The 15,625-nt window shown below is 52.4% G+C and overlaps 3 protein-coding genes across 5 annotated transcripts; 1 reads left to right on the forward strand and 2 right to left on the reverse strand.

The window, feature by feature from the left end:
• Positions 1-429: 429 nt before the first annotated feature.
• Positions 430-4,666, reverse strand: LOC104632572 (AIP like 1 HSP90 co-chaperone). 3 transcript variants are annotated; one of them, XM_075763369.1, is made up of 6 exons: positions 4,135-4,666; positions 3,238-3,417; positions 2,841-3,029; positions 2,588-2,764; positions 2,314-2,383; positions 430-1,828 (listed from the first exon to the last, which is right to left on the reverse strand). In XM_075763369.1, exons 1-6 carry the CDS (start codon positions 4,228-4,230, stop codon positions 873-875), a joined length of 1,668 nt encoding a protein of 555 aa, XP_075619484.1. In that variant the 5' UTR covers positions 4,231-4,666; the 3' UTR covers positions 430-872. The 3 variants fall into 3 exon arrangements, with proteins under 3 accessions (XP_075619484.1, XP_075619485.1, XP_010296776.2); XM_010298474.2 differs by having other exon boundaries at positions 431-1,828; positions 2,314-2,455; XM_075763370.1 differs by lacking the exon at positions 4,135-4,666 and having other exon boundaries at positions 2,314-2,455; positions 2,841-3,000; positions 3,238-3,338.
• A 136-nt stretch (positions 4,667-4,802) lies between these two features.
• Positions 4,803-10,563, reverse strand: TAF7L (TATA-box binding protein associated factor 7 like). Its single transcript, XM_010298470.2, has 11 exons — positions 10,223-10,563; positions 9,468-9,546; positions 9,175-9,308; positions 8,650-8,776; positions 8,383-8,441; positions 7,306-7,378; positions 6,810-6,926; positions 6,418-6,606; positions 6,204-6,316; positions 5,843-5,902; positions 4,803-5,251 (listed from the first exon to the last, which is right to left on the reverse strand). Exons 1-11 carry the CDS (start codon positions 10,286-10,288, stop codon positions 5,207-5,209), a joined length of 1,062 nt encoding a protein of 353 aa, XP_010296772.1. The 5' UTR covers positions 10,289-10,563; the 3' UTR covers positions 4,803-5,206.
• Positions 10,564-10,633: 70 nt separating this feature from the next.
• Positions 10,634-15,191, forward strand: LOC104629850 (magnesium transporter NIPA2). The gene is made up of 5 exons (XM_075763371.1): positions 10,634-10,824; positions 11,431-11,487; positions 12,205-12,295; positions 12,435-12,595; positions 13,903-15,191. Exons 1-5 carry the CDS (start codon positions 10,686-10,688, stop codon positions 14,520-14,522), a joined length of 1,068 nt encoding a protein of 355 aa, XP_075619486.1. The 5' UTR covers positions 10,634-10,685; the 3' UTR covers positions 14,523-15,191.
• Positions 15,192-15,625: the final 434 nt, after the last annotated feature.

A 15,625-nucleotide genomic window follows, 5' to 3' on the forward strand; every position in this document is an offset into this window, starting at 1 on the left:
CAGAGGTGTCTAGGTGCCTCTGCCCCAGTTGCTGCCATGTACCCCATGTCTCTGTGGCACAGCGAGAGGCTCAGCTGAGGACTAGCACAGGGCAAGGCTGGAGGCTCTCAGGCCCTCCCAGCCACGCAGGGTGCAGCCCGGCCTTAGCTGATGATGAAGCCTGCCCAGGACTGATAAAGGGCTGGAACTGTTCGTGCCCCTGCCTGGAAGGGATGGTGGTATTATGCACAGGCCTGACATGGTGTTACTGCAGGGAAGTATGGGGACAACTCTCACACAGGAGGGATTCAGGAGCTTAAATAGGCGTGAAATGCAGCCTCTTTTAACTCCCCATCTGAAGAATAGAGCAAAATGTCCCATTCCCATCCCTGTACCACAGGTTCCAAGGCAAGGCAGGAGGTGTGGGCTGTGATCAGGGAAGCCGGTCTCGTCCAGGAATAAATCCAGCACATGGTGCCAGGAAGAGCTTTTATTTCTCAGACAGCAAAGCTCAGTGGAGCTCAGCTGAAAGGTGCTGGAGCCAATGAGTCAGGGCAGGGAGGCAGCAGTTGCTGCTGCACAGCAGAGCTGGTGGTCCCAGCAGCGGCAGGGTGAGGACAGCATTATTCCTGTGTCACTGCAGGGCCAGGCCCCAGCCCTAGGGCTCTCTCTCAGGTTATAGCAGCCCCGCTGCCTGTGCAGTGCCTCATCCTCAGTGGTCCGGCAGCCTTTCCCCCATCCAGGGGTAACCAGCCCTGCTCAGGGCTGGCTGTGCCCCAGGGTCATGGCCCTGAGCTCTCTGTTCTTGCTGACCTCCATGGGGGGTTAATCACCCCCTTCCTGGGCTGCTATGGGGCATTGGGGTACTTCTGTCCCTCCACCCAGCTCCTTGTCTACCCCTGAGTGCCTGGTCTGGAACACTCCCCCAGAGGTGAAGCTGTCTGGGGGATGTTGCCTTCTCCAGCATTTCCTTGGCTGCTGCCTGCTCGCTGCTCCCCACAGCTCCCCTCTTCCAGCACCTCTCTGGATGTTTCATCCTCCAGCTCTGGGGGCCCCTTGGCTGCCCCCAGCCCTTTGCTGGGGGGCCCCGGCTTTGGGGCTCTGCCTGGCTCAGCCACAGCCACAGTCCCTGTGCCAGCTCCCTTTGCTCCACTGGCTCCCTGCTCTAGCCCCTGCCCAAGCCCTGCTGCCCCACATTGCCCTACAGCCAGCTTTTCCATCTCTGCAACTGGGCTCTCTTTGTCTTCCTCCACCTTTTCCTCTTCTTCCCCTCCCCCCTCCTCCTCTTTCTTATCCTTCTCCTCTGCCCCCCTCTCTGCTCCCCAGCTCTCTGGCTCTGCCCCACAGGTGCCCAGGTTTGCTTCTTCCTCCAGTCCCATCCCACCTCTTGCTTTCACCTCCACCCCCACAGGCAGCCCCTGGGCTACTGCTCCTCCTAGCACTACCCCTTCACACCCAGCCCCGGGGGTCCCTTGTTCTGCTTGGTCAGCCCCTGGTTGTTCTTCTTCTTTGGTCCCTGCACCCTGCTCCTCCTGCCCAGGGGTTGCCAGGACCCCAGCCTCACCCTGGGGTGCCTCTTCCCACAGCATCACCCCGTCACCCCTCACCCTGTTCTCCTGCCCCTCACTGGCCCGTGGCCCCCGGGGTGGCTGGAAGAGCCCCTGGTAGCGCTTCTGATCCTCCACATGCTTCTTCCTCATCCTCTCTCCCAGCTGCTTCAGCTCCTTCTTCACAGCAGCCGCCATGGAGGGGTCGAGGTGAGCCACCTGCAGGAAATCCTCCCGCGCCTCCCGCTCATTCCAGACAGCAGCATGGGCCTTCGCCCGCTTGAAATAGGCCTTGGCATTGTCTGCCGGGAGAGGAGAGGCCCCGGCAGGGTTCCTGCAGTTCAGGGCCACCAGCTACAGGAGCTGGAGACCCTGGGAACCCAGGGAACATAGAGCACAGGTACCGTTGTAGGCAGGAGGACATGAGGTGGACACACTTGTAGGTAGGGGTACCATCATGGGCAGGGGTACCTGGGCCACACACATACCACTGTGCACACCAGGGGACATGGGGTGCAGGGATCATCATGGGCAAGGGCAACCATGGTAAGCAGGAAGCTCTGGATGATGTGGAACAACATCATGGGCAGGGGGACCTAGAGGACAGGGGCTGCAAGGTACCATCATGGGCAGGGGAAACAAAGGACTTTGGGGGACATAGGGATCCAGATGACCTAAGTACCATCACAGGCAGAGGGACATGGGATGAGCATTGTCATGGATCCAGAGGACAGAGTCCCTGGGGACCGTGGGCACAATGGATGGGTGGGATGCAGGGCATGCATACCATTGTGTTTCTGGAGTAGCTCTGTTGTGTGCTCCAGCACCTCGTAGTACTCGCCCAGCTCCAGCTGGCACTGGCAGTAGTTGAGCACCAGTGGCGTGACCAGGCTCTCCAGCTTCAGCCAGCCATCCTCCCATGGCTTCTCCTACCCCAGGGAGCCACAGTAGGCGGTTCATGGCTGTAGCTGGTCCCTCCCAGACACCCAGGGCCCTCAAGGGAGCGCTTTGCTGAGGAAACCAAAGCAGGGGTGACAAGGAGGTGGCTGGATCCTGCTCACCTTAGCCTGGAGGTTCCTCAGGCAGATGACAGCCTCCTGGTACTTCACCGCTGCCTGCCCAAACTCCTTGCGGAGGACATGGCGGTTGCCCTCGCTGTGCAGCACAGGAACTGCTGCCAGCTTCTCCTCCTTACTCATGGCCCAGGTGTCACGCTTGTATGCTGAGGGCTCCTCCACCTGCATGGGCAGTGGGAGCTGAGCTGCCTGCCCTGGCCACCCCCACGCTGACAGCCATCCCCACCATCCCCCTTACCCGGAACAGCTCCATGATGAATATGAGAGGCTGTGGTGTCCGCTGCAGCTCATCCAGGTCATCATAGCCTGTGCTGTGGTAGTCAAACATGTTGCCCATGCCACAGCGGTGCTTCTGCCCTTCTAGGGGGTCCCGGCCCTCCGCGATCATCCGCATGCCCCTGGAGACCAGGGCATACATGCCCGTGTGCTGCAAGGAGGGGTAGCGCCCTGCTCAGCTGCATGGGGCTAGCCCGCACCCCCTTCCTCTGGGGCAGCCCCCCTGGTACTGTGGCTAAGTGACACCTGCGCCCCCTGTGCTTGCACCAGGCAAGGCTGAAGCATCTCTAGGGTGCATGGCCCTATGCCCTGGCTCTGCAGAAAGGAGGGGAGAGGGCATCCACAGGCCCCTCACTCACAATGGCGTCGCACCAGAATTCTGCCACTTCCCCAATTCTCATGGAGCTGAGCAGTGTCTCCCAGATCTCCAGCTTGAACATCTTGCCCACGATGATCTCCATGGGGATGCCAGCTTCCCGGCTGTCATCAATCACTGTCCGGTCAAAGTCATCCTTTAGTGTCTGGAAGTGGAAGGTGATCTGCCCCAGAGAAAGCTCAGTGTTGAGACCGAGCAGGCACCGCAGTGAGAGCCCTCCATCTCCTCACCAGCCCTGAATCCCTCTGCCATGGGGTCAGGATGTGGGATCAAGCCTGTTCCCGGCAAGGTGCTGGTTTGATTGGCAGCTCTGCATCCACAGCAGGAGATTGTGCCTCCTACTCACTTGTCTTAGACAGTAAGTAGATGGTAGAGTGTCTTAACACGAATCTGTGCTATATGTTGCTGTGCTCTTTGGCTCCCCCTTTATAACCCAGTACAGCTAATGCTCCCACAGCAGGCACAAGGATCTGACAGAATCCACACTCATCTGCTCATACCTGTGAGCTAGGGAATCTTGAAAACCCCCAGAAGCTCCTCATTGGTGCCCCTCACTCCTGTTTGACACACGTCAGGAAAGGCAGATTTCCAGCAATCAGTCATGGCCACCAAGCTCAAATGGCCCCAGGACAGAGGGAGGAGGTGGGTAACAGCACCAATGCAAGGTGAAGGCAGTGGGCAATGTCAGCTGTCACTGTGAGGGCAATGTGGCTGCCTGTGCCCAAAACAGCCCTTCCTGCACCCATCTTGCAAGGGATCTCCCTGTACAGACCTGGAGCTTGGCTTGTGAGCAGGGAATCTAACCATAATGGGCAGGGGTGGTGGTGTTGGACCTACTCCCCTCTCCTAGGGCTCTGGGGTAACAACCAAGATGACTTACCTTGCTCCCATCCTGCAGCTTTGGCAGCTCCCCATGGCCTCCATGCAGAATCTTCTTTTTGACCCCTTCCACGTTCAGCAGGTAGGTTTCTTCCATGCCTGCTCCTGCTGGCCCCCAGGAGCAAGTCACAGGCACATGCACACAGGTTTGCTCTGGCCCTCCCTGAGCTCCGTGTCTTCCTCAGGGTATCTCCATTTCTCAGCTATCTGGACACACATGTCATCTCCCAGGGCTGCTCCTGGCCTTTCGCTTTCTGTGCTGGCAGCAGAGCTTGGAAGCCTTCTCCCCTTTTCCTGTCCTTCCGGTTGTCCCGAGGGGTGTCCCACCGTGGCACACCCTCACTGAAGCCCACGGTGCCCTCTGTTGCATTCTGGAACTGCCTTTCTAATCCTCTTCCCACCCTGCCAGGTTAATCTGGGATTTGCCTGCCTAGTCTGTGAGGAATTAAAGAAACACCCTGATCAGGAGGGCCTCATTTCTCCCACACGGTGACAGCTCACAGGGTCCCCTTCGCACGCAGCCTCCCTTTGACCCAGCAACAGAAGAAGCATTTCAGCAAAGGAGCCCAGCAACAGTGTGAGAACCAGCCAGGGCCTGTGTGTGGTCAGGCATAAGCTGGCAGGAGGCAATGCTAGTCCGTGCTCCAGCAACCACGTAGGAACAGACCGGGGTTGGAAATGGTACTTTATTGAGTCTGATTTGCAGACACAAGCATTCCTCAAATACAAGAACAAGCTCCTACCAGGCCACAGCCCATCAAGTCAAAGACTCAATAAGATGCAGAAAGCTGCACCACACTGTGCTAGGGAGAACTAAACCCCTGTGGGAGAATCGTGCTAAATACTTACAGTAAATCCCGTGTTTTGGCTGCTCTCACAGGCATAGTCCAATTCTTTAGCTCCACTAGCCAAGACCAGCACAACATATGTGAGAGCAGCTCTAGACACAGGGCCTCTAGCACTGCCCAGCAGCACATCTGGCTGCAGAGGAGTGTGACTAGAGCAGACTTCAGCATGGCAGATGAACACCACCTCCAGCTCTGCTCGCAGGAATAAAAACTCAGGCCCGCTCCTCACTTCTCCATGAGGGACTCCAGCTGCTCCTGCAGGGACGTCATCTGGGAAGAAGGAGTAAGGCATTTCAGTAAGGCATGGCTGGGCCTCCTGGCAGCTCCAGCCCAAGCACTTGTGTTTCTGCAGATCTTCCACCTTTGCCTGCACACTGCAGGGAGCTGTGCCTGGGCACCTCTGCGCAGAACTAAGCACTGCCCACAAGGTGAAGCCACACAACAGGAACTTGGGAGTGGGAACCTCCTGCCTTAGTATCTGGTTGAAACTCAGCAGAGTTGCCCAGGCAGGAAATCTGCCAAGACCCTGCAGCTACTGCCTTTCTTGTACATGGGTACCAGTGGGTTTCTGTGTCATGTTTTACCCCAGGCATCAATCCTAGCAGCATTGGACTGCTGACTAGACATGTTTTGGCTCACTACTCCTCCAGAAGGAAGGCTGTAATCAACCCCATTTCCTATACCTCCTTGTGCCTTAGGAAGATCCATGCAACTACAGATGATGTACAACCACGCCTGACCTGTGACACTAGAGTTCGAAGCAGCTGGTGTAGTACAAGATTCAGGAAACTTAGTCAGAGGCCAAGCCTAGAACCATGTCATGCCCTAGTCCTTCCCACTCCACTGTGGGAGTTTCCTCACCTGCTGTTTCTCTCGCTCTTCCTGCTGCTTGAACTCATCCAGCACGGCCTGGAGACGGGTCTGCAGAGACAAACATGCCAGACCACAGTTACCAAAGTGTTCTCAACTGAATGGGTGCTGGCATAACATGTCAAATGGTGCAGCAAGCCCTAAGCTGCACTAAAAAACAGCCCCCAGCAGTTTCATAGACTGCTTTGCCTCCGTGGGGAAATGCTGGAGTGTGTATGGTCATACCACAATTATTTTTAACCCAGCAGGCAAAGGTCCTTGGCTTTTCCAGAGCAGCAGCTGAATCAGTTTGCTAGAGCTAATGGCAAGCCTGTGCTAAGCAGACTTGAAGAGACTCCAGGAAAGCTCTTACCTTGAGAGCTACATTCTCCACTTTCATGATGAGATCTTCCTGGCGCTTCCTCCTGTCCTGGGTCTCCTGGAGTTTACTTTTCAGGTTGTCAATTTGTTTCTGGATTCCCATGACTGGAAGACAGAGTGAGCTCAGACCCAGAGCAGCAGCAGAGCTGAGCAGTGCAGCCTGCCTGGCACCCCAGTGATTCTGCTGTGCTCTGCCACCCACTCACCCATTTGGTTGGATCCCTCATTCTCTTGTTGCTGCCCATCAGACTCATTCAGCTTGTCCTGCAGCTGCCTCTCTAGGTCCTCCTCAGTGTCCATGATGTTCAGGTCTTCATCATCATGATGATCCCTCTCATCTTCATCTTCACTGCTGCTACTGATGTCATTAAATATCTCCCGCAGTTCATCATGTTCTAGGGGGATGCAAAAGCAAAGAGGAAAAACACAGCTGATGACCTCCCACCACCCTTTGCTGGCCAGGGACCAACCATGTCAGTACAGGGTGCCTGTCTCAACGCCCTCTCTCCTTCACTCTGGTTAGGGCTTACCCCAGAGAAAATGGGTCCAACTGATTACTTAGTGGCTAGAAAGAAAACAACAGCCCTCCCCACTGCACCTGAGGAGCCATGGCTTTGCTTATGTCCTGACATCCCTGGGGAGGAGATGTCCAGGCTGGTGAGTGAACCATGGTTGTCTACTTCTTTTGTTTCATCTTCAGCAATGACTTCCCAGCCTGGCAGCAGGACCCGATGAGTCAAGGGAAAAAGAAGAACATGAAAGATGCAGTATGACAGAAGAATGCTAAAAACTGCAGATCACTCCCCCTCCAAGTCCAGATTGGCAGCTATGGATATCCAGGATGAACCACCCCAGCCCCCTTTTTGGTAATTTCTCCTCTGCTGTTACTTAAGTTCCTGCTCAGTACAACAGGTACAAGAAAAAACAATGAGCTTTGAAAAAGGCAAAAATGAAGGTCCAAACCTTCTGTGTGTCATCTGCTTATCTCCTAGTCTCTCACACCCAAAGCTGAATTTGTCTCTCCCTTCCACAACCTCCAGGTCACTCGTAGTGTCCCATCCTCCACTTGAGCTTTTTTTTCCCTAAAAGGATACGGACACTGACAGCTTCAGCATCTGTGCTCAGGAGACGCTTCACCTCTTTTTCCACATCAGGAGACTCAATATACTGGGCCAGAGAGTGGAAAGAGAACATACACACTGTTAAAGGCCTCATACGTGCTGCTGGTGCTGGTCAACCCCAACCCTCCACCTCTGGACAGAGCCCTGTTTCAAGCATCTTCTCTTATGCTTTCTGTTCAGCTTGTGCTCACGCTCACCCTAAAAGTAATTTATGCACCTCCAGAAAGCAATCCATCTTTTTTGTACAGACCTCCTTAGTGGGATGTATGCTCTCACTTTTCTTCTTATACTACTTATGAAATAAGACTTTCTGTGTGTATGCAGAAAGTCCTTGAGGTACTGTTTCCTGATGGATGGCCAACTCAACTCCTTCCCATCTAACTCAAAATAAGGTTTCATTTTTCACTTTTAAATTACCCAGGAATCTTAATGCAGTGACATCAAATCTCTCCTGTGGGCTACAAGAATGTCTCAAGTAATTTTTTTCCCAAATGTCAAGCAAAAGAGCACTCCATCCTGTTCTCAGAAACTGCAAAGCAGAGAACAAGTCTTCCCAGCCTCACGGTGCTGCATCTCCCCAACACCTTGCCTGGCTTGTGTATATGCACAGCCTCTGAGCTCCATCTGTTGTCACTCCCCTCGCTGAAATGACAGTTATTCTATTTGTAGTTTTACTTGTTGGGGAAGTGAACAGGCCATGCATAAAGAGATGATTTCAGCTGGAAAAGCAGGAATGAGTGAAACCTCATTTCCATGTGAGTCTTCCTTTCTTCTCTATGACCAGGAAGAGATGTGCAGAGAACTAGACTCCATTCCTGCAGCTGCGTCTGCACAGAGGATTCTTCCCTCAGGAGCATCTTGGAAAACATGGAGGAAGCACCCAAAGAGGTGTTTAAATCCACTACCCTCCCTTCACCCTCATCTCAGGCAAGGAAACATGTAAAACAAAGTTAGGAAATTACATGTTTTCTGGACTAAAAGACGGTTACAGCTCTAATGTCTCTGTTTTCCTATCCCTTGGTTATTGCATCTGCATGAGAAGCAACTCACCTTCTTCTTAGCTGTCTTCCGGAATCGTCTCTTCCGTACATTTTTCAGGGGAAGGGTGACTGTGACAGAGGAAACAGATTGCATATGTCAGGCAGATGGCCTAATGGGAGAGCTGCATTCCAAAAGGGAGAAGATCCCTTCAGGAACAGAGACAGCACTGAAAATGGAGCAGCAGCAGAGCCAGGATACAGCAGTGACAAGTGCCCTGCACAGCTGTGGGGACACCAGGGCGATGGGATGGAGGAGTTTAGCACAGCCTCTACTCACTGCCATGGTTCCAGATGAATTTCTTCTCTCTGTCCTTGTCCTTCTTCTTGTTTGCCTTGGGGTCAGTGCTCATAGTTTGCTCTTCCAAAGGGGGGTAGAGATCACCATCCACAGTGCAAACAAGCATCTGGAATCCCCACATAAACACAAAGGGTGCTTATCATAATGAAAGGACAAAAGGATGTGAAAGCTTTTCTGGAAAATGAACAGTGACTGGCCGCTGCATGTTGTGAGCCAAAGGGATTCACGAGCATGGGGTAGGAGAAACATGTTTCATACCCAGCTCAGTTCATAACTAAACACAGCAGCAGTTAAGCTGTTACAAGAACAATCACATTTCATGCTTCAGAAATGGGATTTCTAAACACCAAGAAGAGTGGGAAATTTTAAACTGCTAATATTGTGAAAATACAAAAATTGGCCATGTTATACCGGGTGTCCAGCTGCCAAAGCATACAAGAGTTTTTCCTCGGGAGGAAAGCAAGGAGTTAAACTGTTAGGGCAGGCAAGAAGGACAGCCCATACCTGGCAAATATCCGCTGTTTTATAGAAGGTTTTCTTGTCAATGGTTTTTAAGCTCTCGATGATGCAGGGGAGATCCACCAGCTTGGCTGCCAGTGGCACCCGGTCTACACGGACAATCCCATGGCGCCCATCCGCTGCAGAAAGCCATGGGACAGGTTAATGCTATCACTAAACAGCTAAACTGTGCAATACATTCCTAAGCAGCAGAAATCTCACAGAAAAACACATGCAAGTTGCACAGCTTCACTTGTGGACAGTCAGAACTTTAAGATGCCCTGATCCTGCTCACTCACCATGTAGCTCAATGGTGAGCCTGTCCTTCAAGTTGACATTCCCGGACTGTACTGCTCGCCGCACAGTGGAGGCATATTCCTGGGAAGGTTGGACAGACTTATGTCAGGACTGGGTGTGCTCCCTCTGAGAATCACTGAAGGCTTCTGTCCAACCTACCCAGCTTTAAACACCTCTGCCATCCCAACACAAAAAAACAACTGCAAGAGCCGCAATGAAAATTGTACCCTCCTCCCAATACCACGTGTTAACCCACGTGTTAACTTCACACCCTCAACACGATATGGCTGTGACAGTGGCAAGGCCGACCAAGATACCCTGCCAAAAGACCGCTGCTCTCCTCCCCAAGCTCTAATGATCTCAGCACGACACAGTCTCAGCTTTAAGTATCTAACAAATAGCATCAAGTGCACTGACAGTCATAGCAAGTGAAGACCCAGCACTTGCTAAAGCTCTACCCTTACAGAAACTTCCTCATTCTTTAAGTTGCCTTCTGAGCCTCCTGCTCTGTGTCACAGGAGCACCTATCAAGAGCAGGCTGTGAAAAATCTGTTCAAATGAGTGGGAATGGGCTATCCAAAGCCAAAAGCATTCAGTCTGCTTCCATGTACCTTGCCAGGTCTGCAGATTTCCCATTGACTTCACCCACCTTGCTAATTCCCCTTCCAAGCCCAGTGCTCGCCAAGCAAACTGGACTGAGCTGTGCGTAAAAATGATGGCAGCCACTTCAGCTGCACCAGACTGAATGGTCTCTTACCGGTGGCAGTCGCAGCACAAACTGGCTCTCCAGCTCATGCGGAGCATCGTCCTTGCTTTTACTCATCCCTTCTTCTTCAGCTTGGAAAACAAGATACAATTACCCCGTCGCCAAGAAGGCTCCTACAAGGTAAGCCCAGCTCAACACCCCCAGGCCAGGCTCTTGCCCACAGGCGTCCCGCACAGGGGCAGCAGCGGGGGAAACTGGTGCCTTTCCGGGGCCCAGGGCTGCGCTGCTGTCGGGATGACACCCCCGACAGGGCCCAACCCCAAACCTCGCTACCAGAGCCACCAGCCCCACTCAACGCCACACTGCGCCTGCCCTGGGCGGAAGCCAGGCCCGGTGCGCCGGCATAGGCTACCCCCGACCGTGCGGTCCGCGCCGCCCGTTCCGCTCCGCCCGGCGCCGGGGGAAGGGTGCTGGCGGCGCACCGGAAGCGGCGGCTAGCGGCGGCGGGGCTGCCATGGGAGGCGCGGGCGATCGGGCCGGCTTCTACATGGGGCTGGGCCTGGCCTTGGCTTCCAGCGCTTTCATCGGCGGCAGCTTCATCCTCAAGAAGAAGGGGCTGATCCGGCTGTGCCGCCGCGGCCGCGCCAGGGCAGGTACCGCCGCCCTCGGGCCGGGGGGGTCGGCGAAAGGCGGCGGGGTGGGCCTCGGGCTAACGGGACGGAGGGAAGGGAAAAACGCTCCGGTGCCTCCCCTGCGAGCGGCCCGTCATCTCCGCCTCTAGGTCTTGGGCAGACAACCCCCGGGCTGTCACTGCAGCTGCTCCCCCCGGAGGTGCGTTCTCCAGACACTGCAGGCGGCGTCAGTCTCCACTCGGACAGTCCGGCCACCACTGGGCCTTGGCCGCCCCTCCTTGCCTGTGGGGAGTTTTTGGTTTAAAAGTAGACTTTTTCCACAGAGATAGCCAACCATGGTCCATAGCCAACAAAGACCCGTTTCTAGAACTGCTCATGTTCTTGAAACTGCTGTAGTTCAACCGCAGGAGGACCAGGGAATAAAATCTTTGCTTTTAGGGTAAAAGAATCAGAGCATGCCTATGTCTGGGTCAGGCCAGTATGTGACAAGGCAGGCAGACCCAAGGCAGCCTTGCACTTAGAGATCAGGCTGCTCCCGCTTGCTTCTCCAAGGCAGTTCTGGGAGGATAATGAGCCTTTTGTGTAGCTTCATCTGAGGTTTCTTATTACTCTTTCTTCCTTACTTAGGGCAAGGAGGTCACGCGTACCTGCAAGAATGGCTTTGGTGGGCAGGGCTGCTGTGCAGTAAGTACCTACTCTGAAACTGTAGCAAGACACACTTAAGAGTGTGTTTGTCATTGTTTCCAGTTGCTTTTGTTTTATTATTATGATCATTGTTTGACTGCTTGATTTTTATCTGAGTGTCTGAGGATGTTGTTGATCTAATTATAACTCTAAAATATTCTAAAGTCTCATGCATTACCAGGTTTCTCTGCTAAATAGGATCTGGTCTAACTGGGTTGGGTTAAGCACTTCTGAAATGGCCTGCCCAGATGATGTTGTAACAGCACATCCAGCACGGTGGGTTTAGTGCTACAGTGATTTCAGCAGCTCTGTTTTACACTTTTCAATGTTAATAAATCAATTGTACTTGATTTACCCTTTAAAAGGCTGTAAAAGCTGTTCCAGAAAAAAACCATGACTTAGAAATATGGAACACGTCAAAACTCCTTTCAGCTTTGAGGACATAAAGGAAATATTTTTTCTGTAGTTACTGCTCAGCTGCATAGCCACGTGTGACTAAGGATCACCGTGTATAACCACGAGCCTTGTCTTCCCAAGAGAACCTATATCAGGCTTCTGCTTGTTCTTGCTGGTGCTGTTCTCTCCTGGTTGCATGACATACCTCAGAGAAACAGGATGCTCAGGTGGAAACCGAGGCTGTCTTCTGACTGCACTCAAACTTGTATTATGCTGAATTGTTCCTACTTTGATGCTCACCTGACAGAGTTTCTTTTGCAGTGGGAGTTGGAGAAGCAGCAAATTTTGCTGCCTATGCCTTTGCCCCTGCAACGCTGGTAACTCCACTAGGTGCCCTAAGTGTCCTTGTTAGGTAAGTAGTCTCAGAAGCACCCTTACCTCACCTACTACCCCTCAGTGGTGAAAGCAGTTGCTCTTCCTTCCTCTGTCCCTTCCCTCAGGTACTCCATCCCTTGGCCTAATTAGTTTTGGGTGTTTTTACCATCTTTCAGTGCAGTTCTGTCTTCCACCTTCCTGAACGAGCAGCTGAATGTTCATGGGAAGATTGGCTGCATCCTGAGTATCCTGGGCTCCACAGTGATGGTGATCCATGCTCCACAGGAAGAAGAGGTTTCCAGCCTGGAGTCAATGGCAGAGAAGCTGAAAGATCCAGGTACTTAAATAAAAGAAGTCCTGTCAACTTCAGGCTTGGACATGACAGTAGAAGGTACGATACAACTTGGCTAGATTGGGAAGGACTGAACTAAGGGGTAATTGGACCGTTTCTTGTTCTGTGCACCAATGGAGGAAACGTTTCCTTGTGTCCAGGATAGCTAGTGTGTTGCCCTCTGTGTTGGGAAAAGGCTGGGGTCTCCACGCTCTAAATGTGAAAGATTGGTCAAACAGCTTTTAATGCACATGCTCGAGGATTTATACCTTATTAACTAGCTCAAAACACAGGGGGACACATCAGCTTCAGAATGGCTTTTTAGGACTATTAAGTCCTCTTGACCCCAGATGACAGCAGGATGGGAATCCCACTTCGCAGAGAGTGAGTCTGGGTGATGCTCCCAAGTTGCTGGGTCTGCGCTGAAGCAAGGATGAGAACTTGGGTCATTAACAGTTACCAAGTGTGCTTTTTTTTGTACTGCCTATGAGGTGTAGATGCAAAAAGTGAAGAGCATGGGAATTAGCTGCAGCTGTCAGCAGAAAGGGTTGGCCTGTGGCAGTGCTGGGATAGAAGAAGGAATTCTTGTACACAAGGGTGGCAGTACTGTGACTGAGGAAAGACAGAGGAGGAACTTCAGGAAAAGATGAGTGAATGATTTGAGGATATATTGATCTTGGGTGTATATCTTGTCCTGATATTTATGTGAGAGGATGAATCAGGCTGCAAGGATATAATTTGGGCAATAGCATGAATGGCAGAATAAGCCACAGGAGATGGAGGAAGGAAGCACAGGGAGAAGAGCAAAGCAGAGTAACAGGTAGATGCTGCTGCTCAATAGAGTCAGTGCTCTGGCAAGGCCTCACACTCCTGTCATGTGGAGCTTTCCTCTTTATGCCACCACAGCCAGCAGAGTTCAGCTAGGGCTTCCCAAGCCTTCTGCCACCCTCCTGGGCCTCCTGCAGAGCTGTGGCCCCTTGTCTTCCTGGTCAACAAGCCCCCACCACCTCTACTACTGCCATGGAGCCTGGCTGTGCCACTACACCTTCCAGCACAGGCAGCTCTATCCCCTGACAGGCTGACATGTGGGGCGGTACTGTGATCAGCACTGTAAAGAGCTGCTGTTGTCTCTGCAACTTTGCTCAGGCTGGAGACCAAATCTGCTTCCCAACCCTGGTCCCTACAGGTGGATGCTAAAAAGACAGACTGATGGGGCAGCTACCTGCCTATTCTCCATCTCTACTTGCTGTTCAGTTACATCTGTCACTGGTGCTACTGTTCTGATAGAGCTCTTTAATTCTTCGTTCCCCAAGGATTCATCGTATTTGCTGTGTGTGTCCTGGTGACCTCCCTTCTGCTTATCTTTGTGGCTGGACCCCGTTACGGACAGAACAACGTCCTGGTTTATGTTTTGGTCTGCTCCACCATTGGCTCACTTTCTGTGTCCTGCGTCAAAGGCTTGGGGATTGCACTGAAAGAACTGTTTTCCGGCAAGCCAGTCCTGAAAGAACCATTGGGCTGGGTGCTCCTGGTATGCCTGGTGATCTGCATCAGCGCCCAGATCAACTATCTGAACAAAGCCTTGGACATCTTCAACACATCTGTGGTCACACCCATTTACTACGTGCTGTTCACCACAGCAGTCATGATGTGCTCTGCCATCCTCTTCAAGGAGTGGCAACACATGGTGCTAGACAATGTCATTGGCACCATCAGCGGCTTCCTCACCATTGTGTCTGGCATCTTCCTCCTGCACGCCTTCAGAGACATGCCCTTCACCCCTGACCTCCTGCCCCTTTTCCTGCAGCAAGGCAGGGCAGACCATGCCTCGTGGAGGAGTGCAGACAGACATCAGTCATGTCAGCACCAGCCTCTTCTGCCCTCAGAGGACAAAGGCACTCAGAGTACGGAGGAAGAAGGTGAAAGCATGTGAAGAAGCCTCTGAACTGCTAGCTTTCTGCTCCCGCTGCTGAGCAGCTCCACTGCAAGATTGAACATGCTGCCTCAGCTTCTGCTAGCTCCTGCTGCACTAGCAGGAATTGGTGGTTACCTTCTACCTGCCCCACGGGCAAGATGAGTGACCTGCTACTGCTAGGAGGCTAACAGGGACAGCAGCCTCCTGTAGCTAGACAGGAGCCCAGGATCCCTTCCAGTTCCTGGGATCTGGTGCCTCTTCACTGTTCTTTTACATGAAGAATTGATCCACTCGCATCAGGACACAGGCTTTGGCTGCGCACTGACAGTGCTAACCCTTACTGAATGTGAAGACCATGGATTTGGGGAGGCCTCACAGAATTTTTTAAAAATACAGTTGGAAGATTAACAGTTGTAAAATAACCTAACGTCGTACTAAGATTACATGGAGAGAAGATGGGTGTCTGGCTTTAAAAATGACATACCCAGAATATTAATTCAAAAATTCCTCTGTCAAGTACTTGTTTTGCTCACTCTGCTAGAATTTATTTACAGATTCACATCCAAGAACAGAATACAGCCAAAACTGCAAAACTTCAGTGGTGCTGCCACATGCTGCTGTGCCTCTTAAAGAGGGACCAACCTCTTTGCACAACTGTATTCTATTAAAAACCAATTTGTTCAGTTATGGAGTGGCTAGTGATACATTTGTACCAAGAGCTGGGCCAGTGCTGAAAGGCATGAAGGGGTAGGAAGAACTGTGGGGAAGCTTGAGAAAAACTCAAGATAGGGACAGGAAAGGGAATCACTTACTGTTGGGAACAGGAGTGACCTAAGAGCCCTTAGCTATTGAGGTAAAACTAGACAGCTGTGTCCTTGCTTTTGTGAGTTTATATCTGCATAGCTCTTTTTAACACATCCTGATTTTCTTCCCAGGAAGGTTGCTGGCTACAAGCCACCTGTATTAGCAACTCACACACCCAGTCCAGCCACCCACAACAAATGGACGCATGCAGAACTGCTTTTCCAGGTTCCTGTGTAGAGCTCCAACCCACTGTCAGTGGGTCACTCCAGGCTAACCAGAGCCATGCTGTACGTAAACACTGCTGAAATGGTATGCTG

Source organism: Balearica regulorum, chromosome 11 (assembly GCF_011004875.1).
Source record: "Balearica regulorum gibbericeps isolate bBalReg1 chromosome 11, bBalReg1.pri, whole genome shotgun sequence".
Classification (NCBI taxonomy): domain Eukaryota; kingdom Metazoa; phylum Chordata; class Aves; order Gruiformes; family Gruidae; genus Balearica; species Balearica regulorum.

What these genes read in the sequence shown, in the direction of transcription:
- LOC104632572 (XM_010298474.2), bottom strand. Translation starts at nt 4,230, where the DNA reads ATGGAAGAAACCTACCTGCTGAACGTGGAAGGGGTCAAAAAGAAGATT. An exon ending in AATTCTGGTGCGACGCCATT is followed by an intron (nt 3,030 to 3,237) that starts GTGAGTGAGGGG and finishes CCCTCCTTGCAG; the next exon opens with CACACGGGCATGTATGCCCT. An exon ending in TCATCATGGAGCTGTTCCGG is followed by an intron (nt 2,765 to 2,840) that starts GTAAGGGGGATG and finishes CTGCCCATGCAG; the next exon opens with GTGGAGGAGCCCTCAGCATA.
- TAF7L (XM_010298470.2), bottom strand. Translation starts at nt 10,288, where the DNA reads ATGAGTAAAAGCAAGGACGATGCTCCGCATGAGCTGGAGAGCCAGTTT. An exon ending in AAACAGCGGATATTTGCCAG is followed by an intron (nt 8,777 to 9,174) that starts GTATGGGCTGTC and finishes TGGGGATTCCAG; the next exon opens with ATGCTTGTTTGCACTGTGGA. An exon ending in TGCTGAAGCTGTCAGTGTCC is followed by an intron (nt 6,927 to 7,305) that starts GTATCCTTTTAG and finishes TCCTGCTGCCAG; the next exon opens with GCTGGGAAGTCATTGCTGAA.
- LOC104629850 (XM_075763371.1), top strand. Translation starts at nt 10,686, where the DNA reads ATGGGAGGCGCGGGCGATCGGGCCGGCTTCTACATGGGGCTGGGCCTG. An exon ending in GTGGGCAGGGCTGCTGTGCA is followed by an intron (nt 11,488 to 12,204) that starts GTAAGTACCTAC and finishes TTTCTTTTGCAG; the next exon opens with TGGGAGTTGGAGAAGCAGCA. An exon ending in AGAGAAGCTGAAAGATCCAG is followed by an intron (nt 12,596 to 13,902) that starts GTACTTAAATAA and finishes TCGTTCCCCAAG; the next exon opens with GATTCATCGTATTTGCTGTG.